Raw genomic sequence first — 13178 nt, 5'->3', positions numbered from 1 at the left:
ATTGCTACCCACTGAGCCATGGAAGGGCCTTTGCCCATGGAGCCACTGCTGGCTGCATCTTTGGAAGGTAATCCTGGGCAGCCTGGCCTCACCACCTATTGACATGGTGCTCTGGAAGTTGGCATGGGGGATGAGTTGCATGCACACTGAGAGCTTGGCAAGTGCTGCTGTCCTGAAGGAATGACAGGATCCGGCAACTGAGACCCCACCTGGGCGACTCAACCCTCATTTTCCTCTCCACCACCATCATCATGCTTCTCCTCCTAAAGTGCTCGCTGCGGTGGTGATTCTGCAGGAAGTGAAGGAAGAATTTGGTTGTATGGTGCTTCGGATGACTGCCAGGCTGACAGCGCAGGGGCACAATCAATAATTCAGCATCACCAAGATGTGTGAAGTTCGCCATCATCATGACAACACTCCAGTGCCTCCTCACAGGCTGCACGGTCCTGTCCTCCAAGGGGGAGACAGTTAGAAAGGTGGTCTGCTCTCTGGTGGTCACTGGACACCCATTTCTCCTGCAAACAGTTCAGCAGAAGCAGGATAAGGCCTGATGTTGAGGCGTGTATGGAAAGTAGCACGAGGAGGTGAAGTAACAGATGTGGGAATGTGAGTGTTAGACTGTAGGAACAGGATATGCGAGGCAGTAACGTGTTGAGAGAGCTGGGTAGCCATAGTGCAAAAAAATAGAGTAGGGAGCACCCTTAAACAGGGGACAATGAAAGGTTAGTTGAGGAAGTGTTTTAAGAGATTGAAGAATGTGTTGGTACCCAGGGGAGATAAGAAAATAAAAGGGAGAGATGTGCAGTATACCACTGGCCTGCCCAGCTGAGAAGCTATAACTTCTTGCAGCACAGGGGTAGGGAATGAGAGAGGTGGCAATTGCCAGAATCGTTGCCACTTTCCTCCGTGTGGAACGAATGGTAATTCTGAGTGAGTTGGTGGTATCCCTCACTCAGGAGTCTGTCTGTCCTGCCTTCAAAGCCCTCATTAACAATGACTTATATTTATTTTTATGGGGAGATGGTGGTTTAGTGGTATTGTCACTGGGTTAGTACTCCAGATACCCAGGTTAATGCTCTGGGCACCAGGGTTTGAATCCCAATTCAATAAAAAATCTGGAATGACCATGAAACCATTGTCATAAAATCCCATCTGCTCCATCAATGTCTTTTAGGGAAGGAAATCTGCCGTCCTTACCTGGTCTGGCCTACATGTGACTCCAGACCTGTAGGGTTGACTATAACTGCCCTCTTAAATGCCTGGCAAGCCACTCAGCTCTCAAGGGCAATTATGGATGGGCAATAAATGCTGGCCCAGTCAGTGACATATCCCAAGAACAAATAAAAAAAACCGTCATAAAAATGTCCAAACGCACCTCACAGGACTGTATAAAATTTGACATTGAGTCACATCAAAGATACTAGAGGAGGTGACAAAAAGCTTAGTCAAAGCAGTAAGTTTTAAGGAGGACCTCAAAGAAAGACAGCGAGGTAGGAATACAAAGAAGTTTAGGGAGGGAATTCTACGGCTTAGGAACCAGGCAGCTGAAGGTATGGCCACCAATGATGGAGTGATTAAAAACTGGGATGCACAAGAGGCCAGAATTGGTGAAGTGCCGAGACCTTGGAATATTGTGGGGCTGACGGAGGTTACAGAGAGAGGGAGTGGTTGAGGCCACAGAGGTTTTTGAACACAAGGATGAGAATTTTAGAATTGGGAGATTGCTTAACCAGCCAATGTAGTTTAGCAAGCGCAAGGGTGGATAGGACTTGTTGCTGGTTATATGGGTAGCAGAGTTTTGTCAGGAAGGCTTGAAGGAGTGAAGATGTGCCACGCCCTGGTGCCCTCTGGGCACAGATGGCATTTGAATATTCATAATCCTGTCCAAGTATAATTAAAAGAATGGTAAGGCATGCAGTGAAGGCATCTCAGAGAGAAATTAAAGAGCCAAGCGATGTTTCTGCCTTGCCTTCTTGCCCTCCTGTGGTCTGCTGTACAGTACACTTGAAACAGTGCACTTGAAAAGGCTGCACAAACGTTTCTTGCTAGTTTAACTGTTTGAACCAGTTTTGCAGTGATGCTTATGCTAATGGAATGCAAATAGAAATGTGCCTTTATCTCTCTCGAGGTCAGTGGTCAATGTACCTGTTTTTTAGAAAGGTGCAACAGTGATGTAAATCGCCTCAAGAAAATTCTGGGGCAGAGTCTCTGATTCAATCACTAAAATTGATCTCACAACCCTCTAATTCAAAGGTTTCTCCTTTTTCTGTCCTAAACTTCTTATGTTTAACTTTATGTCTATATCCTAAACCCCTCAATCACTGGAAACTGTCTATCTTCATCTACTTCATAATTTTAAACAAATCTTTTCAATCATCCCAAAATCTCCTCAACTTCTAACTAATGCTTAGGACTCTGTGATGATTTAACAACATGCATTTTCTCCTTAAACAATACATTATAATGTAACGATTGCATTGTTGCACTCCAGTGACATCATGAATAGACTGTTGCAACCTGGATAACACTCCTCATTCATGACATCTTTGCCTCATGTGGGGCAGTTCTCTGCAAATCAGTCACTGTCTCTTGCCGAAGCTCAGCACAGCAACAATATTTGACTGCAAAATACCAGTAAGTGCATAAATATCTCGTATAATGTAAAATAATCTGCAATTATTGAAATTGCTAGCGAGATGAAAACAAAGCCCAAGTCCATCTAGTTCTCCTTCTTCCCTTCCTGATAGTCAGAAATAAGATAATGAAGCTGTTGACTAATTCGAGCATAAATCTCTATCAATTAATCTACAACAGACCCAGACATGAGGCGAGGAAAATCCCACTGGGAATCACAGATCCAAAGTCACCTGTTTCTCCCAAGCATTCCACTGTTTCCACACGTCATGTCTCAAATTTCTCATATACAGTATCCCTACTTTATTTTCTAAAAGAAATCGATCTAATTCAATTGAAGATTGTTCGCCTTAAATAAATGTAATGATCCTTCCTTTTATGTATTGCATAATGAAGACACTCAAAGGCAGCTCTCGCAAAGGCCTGTGTGGATGAGAGCAGTGCACAGCGTGCTACTGAGCCGTGGAGATTGGAAAGGTCCGGGTTAGATCAGTTTTTGATAGTTTAGCCGACCGCCAATGTGGACGTGGTTTGAGTACTGGAATTGGCCTCCGTGTTCCTGGACTAACAGTGGGGTGGGGAATCATTTAGATTCCAGCTGCTGACCATACGAACATATGAGCAAGGAGCAGGAGTAGGCCATTCAGCCCCTCTAGCCTGCTCCGCCATTTAATAAGATCATGGTTGATCTGATAGTAACCTGAAATCTCCATCCCGCCTACCGCCGATAACCTAACACCCCCTCGCTTACCAAAAATCTATCCACCTCTGCTTTAAAAATACTCAAAGACTCTGCTTCCACCGCCTTTTCAAGAAGAGAGTTCCAAAGACTCACGACCCTCTGAGTGAAAAAATTTCACCTCATGTCTTAAATGGGTGACCACTTATTTTTGAACAATGACCCCCTAATTCTAGATTATCCCATATGAGGAAACATCCTCTCCACATCCATCCTGCCAAAACCCCTCAGGATCTGCTCTGAAGAAGAGTCATATGGACTCGAAATGTCAACTCTGTTTCTCTCTCCCCAGATGCTGTCAGACCTGCTGAGATTTTCCAGCATTTTCTGTTTTTGTTTCAGAATCTTATATGTTTCAAGACCAATATCCAATAATCAACTAGGCATCAAATAAGGGAAAATCAGGATTCCCTGTGATACACCCTGCAGTTGAATAGCTTGCTGCCATTCACTGTGTATGCCCATACAGAAAGGATGGTTGAGGTGTAGAAGGATGGCCAATGCCTATGAAGCTAAATTATAGTGGGAGCTAGGGCCCAAGGCCTCAGTGTTCAAAAGAAAATATCTATTCATTATGATTTTTGTTGTAATAACAATATTGTACTTTTTTGAAAATATTAAATGAAGTCCGGCTGTTAGGGGCTGTGTTAAGAATATATGAAGTTTCAAGACTATTAGGCCATTAACTCCAAAAACTCATTCCTCTGATGGATCAACTCAATCTCCCACTTCTCACCATATCTATCATCTTTTCAGCCTTCAGACACAAAAAATTAGGCTAGATTTTTCTTTGCCTGAGCCCCCCTGACCTATGCTCCTGCCCAGATCTGGGTTCCCCGTCTCCGTGTTGGGGAAATCCAGCAGCCGCATTTAAATGCCGACGGGAGCGTGGGACCTGTGTTCTCCACTCAATTTCCCTCCTTACTGCCAATCATGTCCACCAACAACAATGGTTGGTAGAAAAATTGAGAGGCTAGATGGGCTCGGGACAGTGGCTGCAAATTCCACAGGTTGATCAATGGAGGGAGGGCAGGGGTGCTGAATAATCCCCTCCTCTCCCTCCATAAATCTCCCACCTATTCAGGTCTGAGTTTTGACAATTATCTGGTTGAGAACAGGAGAATGCAGCCCATTGTCATTATTTTTCTGTCCATTTAAAATGGCAATATTGCACAACTCCATTAAAATGACAAGAGCAAGATTTGCGTTTATGTAGTGCCTTTCACGATCCTGGGAGAGCCCAAAAGGCCTTACAGCCAACAATGCATTTTAGTAGTGTCACTGTTGTGAGCATTGTTGAGTAGGCTGCTATTTTGACTTCCCAGGGCCTACCATCACCTCCAAGTGCTGGGCCCACAAAGGGAAATCTGACGAACTTGCATTGTTCCCTCCCCACCTCTTGTTGCAGAAAGTTAGAAAAAAATAATTAAGAATTACTAGGCTGTAGCCTCTCCAGTCCAGAAATTGAAAATCCAAAAATACCAGTTGTCCAGAATCTTTTTGAGCAGGCCTACACAACTCACAGACTCATCAGTCATGGCACTGCAACAAGTTGCAAAATAATGAATGTGATGACCTGTATAGTTATTCTAATGATCCTGCTTCTGCTGAAGATAAGATAAGAGTAACTGCTTTTTCAGGAGAGAGAGAGACATTATGGATGACAGAGGAAGAAAAGTCGGCTAATTAGGTAAGAAATAAAATTAAAAGCAAAGCCTTTCACACTGGTGCTACATTGCCAATCTTTTTGGGAAAGGAAGTTCTCTTTTTTTATATATTGAATATTTAGTAAACAATCATTACGCTACTTTCCTCATCTTGGGCCTGTAGCGTTAATTCTGGGTCACTGGAATCACTTGTTCCCTCAACATCACCATTTTAGTATAGTCCAGTACATTGGAAACATGCAAGATACAGTATTTGGATAAATATAACAATTTTGATTGGTGCTTTATAATGTTTTGTCATGGTTTTATGTCTCAGTTGACATATTTATATTTGGTTTACACACTTATGGTTAGATATTCTAAAGTTATTCTATAATCCGGAAAATGCTGAAATTGGAAATGCCTTGGTCCCAAGCATTCCGGACTGGAGAGGTTACTGTGTACAAGGGACTGAGGATGGTTTGCTACTTTGCTTAACGTGGCTGTGAGGTCAAAGTTGGATTGTAAATTTTTCTCTTGTGGTGTTGATGGAATGACAGCTGTTAGACTTTAGACTGAGCATGTTTTGTCATATCCATGAATAGAATTAAAATGTTGCAGTGAGAATCTTATTTCATAGCTGTTATTTCAAGTGCTCAAACTGGTAGCCCACAGTGATGAAACAATCTATATTTATATAACCCCAGGAGGAAGATGGTGGTGTGGTGGTAATATCTCTGGATTAATAATCTAGTGGACCCAGCCTAATGATCTGGGGAGGAGGGTTCAAATCCCACCACAGCAGCTGGTGGAATTTACATTCAATTAATAATCTGGAATTGAAAAACTAGTCTCAGTAACGGTGGCTATGAAATGATTGTTGTCCAAGCTGAGATTCTTAACTGTCCTTTGAAACGATGTAGCAAGCCACTTGGTTCAAGAGCAATAAGAGATGGATAGCAAATGCTGGCTTTGCCATCCCATCCCATCAAAGAATAAATTTGAAAAAAGGACATCCCAAAGCACTTTGCAGCCAATAAAGTGCCTTTGAAGGTTAATCAACATCCTAACTTTGAAGTATATTGCTGTTCCTTCACTATCACTGGGTCAAAATCCTGGATCTCTCTTTCTAACTGTGCTGTGGGTGTACCTACACCACATGGACTGCAGCGGTTCAAGAAGGCAGCTTACCACCACCTTCTCAAGGGCAATTAGGGATGGGCAATAAATGCTGGTCTAGCCAGCGACACCCATATCCCATGAATGAATTTAAAAAAAACAATAATAAAGTAACACCACATCCAATGTGTGCACAACAAGATCCCACAAGCAATTTGGCAATCTGATCATTTTGTGCTGTTCATTAAGGGATAAATACTAGCCAGGTCACTGTAGAGAAATCAGCTGCTCTTCTTTGGATCTTTTATGTTCACCTGAGAGGCAAGATGAGGATTTGATTTAACCTCTCAACCAAAAAAGTTACACCTACATCAATGCAGCACTGGGGTGTCAGAATAGGTTTTGTGCTTAAGTCTCTGCAGTGGGATTTGGACTTTCCCGCTGAGAAACAAGAGTGCTCCCACCTGATTCACAGCTGACACTGTCTGAAGTAAACTGATTCTCCGTGGTATTCTGATCTCAGGCCACATTGTGACATTATGGCCGGAATTCTGCGGAGGTGACAGAAGCCCTGGCACCAAGGCCAAAAATGATGGTCAACCCTGAGACCCAGGGCCATATTTTGCCAGTGGCTGCCAATGAAGAGTCTCCTATTAAAGAAAGCAGCTCGCCCCCAAGAGCCGCCGTCCTTAGCAGCCTGAGCAGCTCCCCCATTTACCGTGGTCATTGCTGGAGTTACAGGTCTTATAGATAGCTGTGCGCATTCAAAGTCAGGTAAGTGGGGTCTGGGCGTGCTGAGGCCAGTCAGGTGGGTGCTGATGAGGAAGGGGAGGCCACTGAGGATAGGCACACCATTGCTTTGGGGGCAGCCATTGCTGCTGGGTGATCCCTCTGTGGGATAAAGGGTAAGATATATGGTCAAGGATGCCAGGGAGGTTAAAGAAGTAGGAGACTGCGGGGGACAAAAAGTCACATATACATCTCTTTAACATGAAAATAACAAAGTTAGCACTGAAAGGGTGTACCATCGACTGCCAGGTCAGGATGAGAAGGATTGAAAAAGTGTCCATGAAAACAGGCCATTTAAGAGTCAACCACATCATGTGTTTCTGCAATCACATGTAGGTCAGACCAGGTAAGGACAACAGATTTCCTTCCCTAAGGGACATTAGTGAACCAGATGGGTTTATACAACAACAATTTCATAGTCATTAGACTTTGAATTCCAGGCTTTCATTGGATTCAAGTTCCACCATCTGCCGTGGTGGGATTCAAACCCTGGTCCCCAGAACATTAGCCAGGGTCTCTGGATTACTAGTGCAGAGACAATACCACTAACGCCACCACCTCCCCCTAAATTTGGTGGGAGAGTTGCAATGAATTTAATATTACAAGTTGCTTTCTATGGCACCTTTATCATAGTAAAATGTCCCAAGGAGTGTCATGAGGGGTAATCAGACAAAAGCTGACGCCAAGCCAAAGAAGGAGATATTAAAACCATTGACCAAAAGCAGGTCCATGCGGTGGGATTTAAGGAGGAACTTAAAGGAGAAGGTAGAAACGAAGAGGCAGAGAGATTTAGAGAGTGAATTCCAGAGCTTAATGCCCAGACAACTGAAGGCACTGCCGTCAATGATGGAATGATAAAAGTCGGGACTAGAGGCTGGAGTTGGAGGAACACAGAGGCTTATCCAAATATAAATTGGGGATTGCCTAAGTGGGTTGATATCTGAGTTGTTGAATGTAAGTTTCGACTGCTGCATTAACATTAGGGAAAGCACAAGAAGGGCCAACAACAACCACTTGTATTTTTATAGCACTTTTAAAATAGTTAACTGTTCCAAGGTTCTCCACAGAAATATTACAAAGTAAAATTTGACACCAAGCCACATAGGTGATGTTAGGGCAGGTAACCAAAACATGATCAAAGAAGTAGGTTTTAAGGAATGTGTTAAATGAGGAGAGAGAGGTAGAGAATGAGAGAATTACAGAGAGGGAGATCCAAGGCTATGGCAGCAGAAAGCACGCCAGCATTGGAGCGATTAAAATTGCGGATTGAAGAAGCACAGAGATCACTGTGCAGTTGAAGGAGATTTCAGAGATAGGGAGGGGTGGGGCCATGTAAGGATTTGCAAATAAGAATGAGAATTCTAAAATCGAGGTGTTGCATGACTAGGCAGCAATGTAGGTTGAGTGCACAGGGATGATGGGTGAACCAAACTGATGCGAGTAAGGACATGGACAGCAGAGTTCCGGATGACCTCAAGTTTATGGAGGGTTGAATGGGAGATGGTGACCAAGCGTGTATTGGAATATTCAAGTCTGGAGGTAGCAAAACCTGGAATGACGGCTTCTGCAGCAGATAAGCTAATGCGAGGCAGAATTGAATGATGGAAATAGGCAGTCTTAGTGATGACACTGATATGTGGCCAGAAGCTCAACTCAGGATTAAATGCAACACTAAGGTTGCAAATAGCCTGGCTCTGACTCAGACACTTGTCTGGGAGAGGGATGGATTCGATAACTATCTTTCCAATGTTTAATTGGAGGGAATTTCTACTCATCCAGTATTGGATGTCGAATACGCATTCAGATAATTTAGCAACTGTGGAGGACTTAAGAGAGATAATGGTGAGATAGAGCTTGGTGTCAATAGGATGTATATGAACAGTAATGCTATTTTCGGATGGTATTGCCAAGAGATGAGAAACAAGAGAGGATCACGGTAAGATCCATGGGGTCACCAGAGCTACCGGTGTGGAAGTGGTAAGAAAAGCCATAGCATATGATTTCTTGGCTATGATTAGAGAGATAGGAATGGAACCAGGTGAGGGCAGTCCCACCCAGCTGGACAATAGTGGAGAGGTGTTGGAGGAGGATGATTTGGTCAACTGTGTCAAAGGTTGCAGACAGGTCGATAAAGATGAGGGAAAATTTCCCTTTGTCACAGTCACATAGGATGTCAATTGTGACTTTGATAAGACCTGTTTGGTTACTGGGATGGGGGCAGAAACTAGGGAGAGAATCTTCCGATCAGCAAGCAGGGGCAGGGCCCGCTCACCGATGCGTAAAATGACGCGGGATGTCCGCCCGATGTCACCCCGTGTCATTTCCATTTTCAGGTTGGCGGGGGCACAGCTAAGTCAGCTGTGCCCCCGCTGACCTGTCAATGGCCTATTGAGGCCATTAATAAACCAATTCAGATAATTGACAGGGCTGACTATCCAACCTTAGGGTTGGCGGGCAGGCCAGGAGCCCTGGCGGGCTTCAGAAAAAGCATGAAACCTCATCCACAGGCAGGATGAGGTTTTATGAGGGTTTTTCAATATTTAATAAAGGTTTGAGTAAAAGTGATGGACATGTTCCAACTCATGTGACAGTGTCACATGAGGGGACATGTCAGGGAAATTTTTTAAACATTTACCTTAAAAGTTTTAATTCCGAGCCGATCTCCCTGATCCTCAGGGAGATCAGGGTGCACTTTTGCGTGCATTCCTGGCTGAGGGAACCCCCCCCTCCTGCCTGCACAGGGACCGCTTAGCACTTCCTGGTGGATGTCACGTTGGGCAAGCCTTAATTGGCCCGCCCACTTAAAATGGCGGCGCACCCCCGATCAGGGGTGCTGATAGGAGACGCGCCTGCCCATGCCCGCTCCTGCACTTTCCCCCCTCCAATGGCAGGAAAATTTTTCCCTAGGGTAGAGAGATCCAAACATGGAGTTTCGGAAAAGACAGGCACAGATTTGAGAGACAACAATTAGAGAGACAAATCCGAAGGACTTTGGACTTGAGATGGTAATTTGGAGATGAGGTGGTAATTTGCAAGGGTGTTGGTGTTATGGATTACTTGTTTTGAGAAGGCTAATGATGGCAGTTTTGAAGAAGTGAGGGACAATACCTGAAGAGAGAAAACCATTTGTAACACCAGGAAGGGAAGCTGGGTAGTCAGCAGCTAAGAGGGAATAGTGGCCTGCCCATGTTAACTCGAACCCGGGTAGATGGTGCAAATTGAATTCAATAAAAATCTGGAATTAAAGTCCAGTGATGACCACGAAACCATTGTCGATTGTTGTAAAAATCCATCTGTTTCACTAACATCCTTTAGGGAAGGAAATCTGTCAACCTTACCTGGTCTGGCCTACACTTGACTTCACACCCACAGCAATGTGGTTGACCCTGAAATGGCCTAGCAAGCCACTCAGTTGTAACAAATCGCTACAAAGCCACATGATCTAGAATCCAAAAGATTCAAGGGCCAGAGACAAAATTGTAAAACGGATTAACTTCAAATACTTGAAAGAACTAATTAAACAAATAAACTTGAGGAGGGATGGGGGGCAGTGAGGGAATTGTTCAACAAGGCTTCAGTAGAGGACAAATGTCAAACCTAAAGGTATAGGATTGAAAATTGATGCAGGAAAGGATGAATCCTGAATCTGGATACAACAGAACCCTAATCTTTCTGAGGACTTAATGCCTGCAGTTGTGGGGAAGAGCTGCTTCTTACTCCCTCCCCCTCCCCCTCCCATGTCTGCCTTCCTTAAACAAAAGAAATGGTGCTGGAGTCAAGCATTTCAGGGCTTTACATGCACACACCCTGGTGGAGTATAGGTGACAAGCACACTGCTGCAACTAGATGCCCCAGGCTGTTGAGTCGACCTATATTGAGGATGCAGGCCAGGACTGCAGGAAAGAACATTTTGTTGCAGAAAGACATTTTTGAGTCTTTTCCCAGGGATAGTACAATGTCTCAAGATGGGGGAAATCTGGGTCCTCTCCCTTGGCCCAGCAATTTTGGCTCGATTGTTTAGACTCTCCAGCATTCCAGATTCCAGAGACACATCACTAAGGACACTGTCACCTACCATTCGAATGCAAATCAGGGAACCACCATCTAATGCCAGGATCAGGAGGAGAGGTTCCCAGGTCTCGATCTCGGCATAAATTGCAGGATCACCGGAAACGAGTGTAGCTACAGATATGAAACATAACATGTAAATTATAACAGTAAGAGCATGGTTAGGGAAGAGGTGGGAACCCTAAAATATGAGAAACCCAGCTGAAGTTGCAAACGAGCACCAAATTGCTCATATATCATGCTAGCTGACCTCCTGTAGCATTGCTCTTAGTGAAAGAGAACATTGTACCATGATTTCCCCAAACAATAAGTTTCCAATCTGTACGTTGACATCGGGGAATGGGCACTTAGAAAATTCAGGCACATCGCAATCATGAGGGATGGAAAATTAGAGGGCACATCACCCCAGGGCTCATCTCACACACCTTCTGGCCTTGGGTTAAAGAGTAACACTGGTTGGTCACTTCATTGGACTCTTGACATAATAATACAATGTCAACTTTCATTTACATCATGCATTTTAAATAGAAAACATCCCAGCGCACTACACCAGAGTGTTACCAGACAAAGGAGTGAAATTGAGAGAGGTGATCGAAACCTTGGTAAAAGAGATGGGTTTTAAAGAGGGTTTTATAATAACAGAATGAGGTAGGGATGTTTAGGAAGGGAATTCCAGAGCTGGAAGCCAAGATGGCAGAAAATTAGGCCGGATAGCACCAAAGCAGACTGGGTTGAATAGCCTCCTGTGCTGTTAATTTCTGTGATTTCTATGAAGACGTGATCACCAATGGTGGAGCGAAGTGCACGGAGCTAGAGTTGGAGAAATGCGGTGTTCTTAGAGAGTTATAATGCTGGCAGAATTTACAGAGATAAGTGTGGGGTAGTGATTAGCATATTAGGTTAACAGCTAGGCATAGTAAAGGTTATCATGAGATAGTTAACATAGAAGGCTATGGTGAAGAAGGTAGAGTAGATACCACAGAGGTACAATGGACATGATTCAGCAGAAAGGGTAGAACATCTGGTAAAGGGAAAATAGCTTATCAATACAGAAGTTCGTTTTAATATATTGTATTACGAGCCTGTATTCTGTGAGATAGAGATTAGCAATGGCCTAGATTAGGGCCAGGATTTTCCTGTCCCCCCCACCTCCCCACTACCACAGTGGGTTTAATGGTGGGGGGGGGCGGTGTGTGTCAATGCAGCAGGAGCTCAAAAATCGGTTTCCTGCAGATATGAAATGCCGCTGGGAATGTGAGCTCCCAGCCATCATGGCGGGCCAGACGTGAAACCATTTTACATCCTATTAATTGGATGCAGATGAAGAGTCGACCGGAATTGTCCCCACCATTTAATTATTTGCGCCACCAGCAGGATATCATGCCTGCCAGGAACACGTCCAGACCAATGTGGTATGGACATGTCGGGACCCACCTGGAAGAAGGCCTGGGGCAGCTTGCGGAGGTCAGAAGATGGAGGTTTCCAGAGGCTGTGAAGCCTGGAACACCACGTGCAGCAGTGGATGGGCAGATCATCCATCACGAGGATCATCACACTGCAGGAGATTCCAGGATGTGGATCTTCACACTGCAGGAGATTCCAGGATGTGGATCTTCACACTGCAGGAGATTCCAGGATGTGGATCTTTACACTGCAGGTGGTTGGCTGCATGATGTACTGTTGGGCAGGGATGGCCTGTGCTTGGGGGATTAGTTGGGGAGGAGGAGAATAAAGAGGTGGGGCAAGTGTGGGGGCCTAGAGGAGGGTTGGTGGGGGTTTGGGGGTGCTAGTGGAAAGAGAGGGATGCTGTGGGTGTTGTGGAATGGGTGAGCTGGTTTATGGAGTGGGAGGGTGGGAAGGGCCATGTTGGAGTGTGTGTGGGGGAGGTGGTGGTGGTGTGCAGCTGTGAACGGACACGGGGAGCTGTGCTGGTGAGCTTGACTGATGCTGCCTCCTCCTGCTGCAGATATTTGTCCATGCAGTGACCACCAGAATGTGAGACCCTGCCTGAACTAGATCTTCATGTAATACCCACCGATGTGTTTGTCTTTGTGCAGGTGCAGAGTGCAGGTGACTGCTGTGATGCCTCTACAGGTGCACTTTCTTCCTCCTCCCCAATATTCTCGTTCCTCTGTGGGCCAGAGGACCTGCTGGACAGGGCTTCTTCCTCTGGCCTCCCCCCT

The 13178-nt window shown here is 44.8% G+C and overlaps 1 protein-coding gene across 1 annotated transcript in view; it reads right to left on the bottom strand.

The window, feature by feature from the left end:
* Positions 1–11080, bottom strand: part of LOC121279633 (uncharacterized protein KIAA0895-like) — a 94486-nt gene extending 83406 nt beyond the window's left edge. The window contains exon 1 of the mRNA XM_041190823.1: positions 11003–11080. Within this exon, the coding sequence (XP_041046757.1) occupies positions 11003–11005 (3 nt within the window). The 5' untranslated portion in view covers positions 11006–11080. The remainder of the gene's footprint in view (positions 1–11002) is intronic.
* Positions 11081–13178: the final 2098 nt, after the last annotated feature.

This window comes from Carcharodon carcharias, chromosome 7 (genome assembly GCF_017639515.1).
Source record: "Carcharodon carcharias isolate sCarCar2 chromosome 7, sCarCar2.pri, whole genome shotgun sequence".
NCBI classification, from domain to species: Eukaryota; Metazoa; Chordata; class Chondrichthyes; order Lamniformes; family Lamnidae; genus Carcharodon; species Carcharodon carcharias.
Note: the sequence above shows the minus strand (reverse complement) of the source record. Positions and strands in the feature narration are given on the sequence as shown.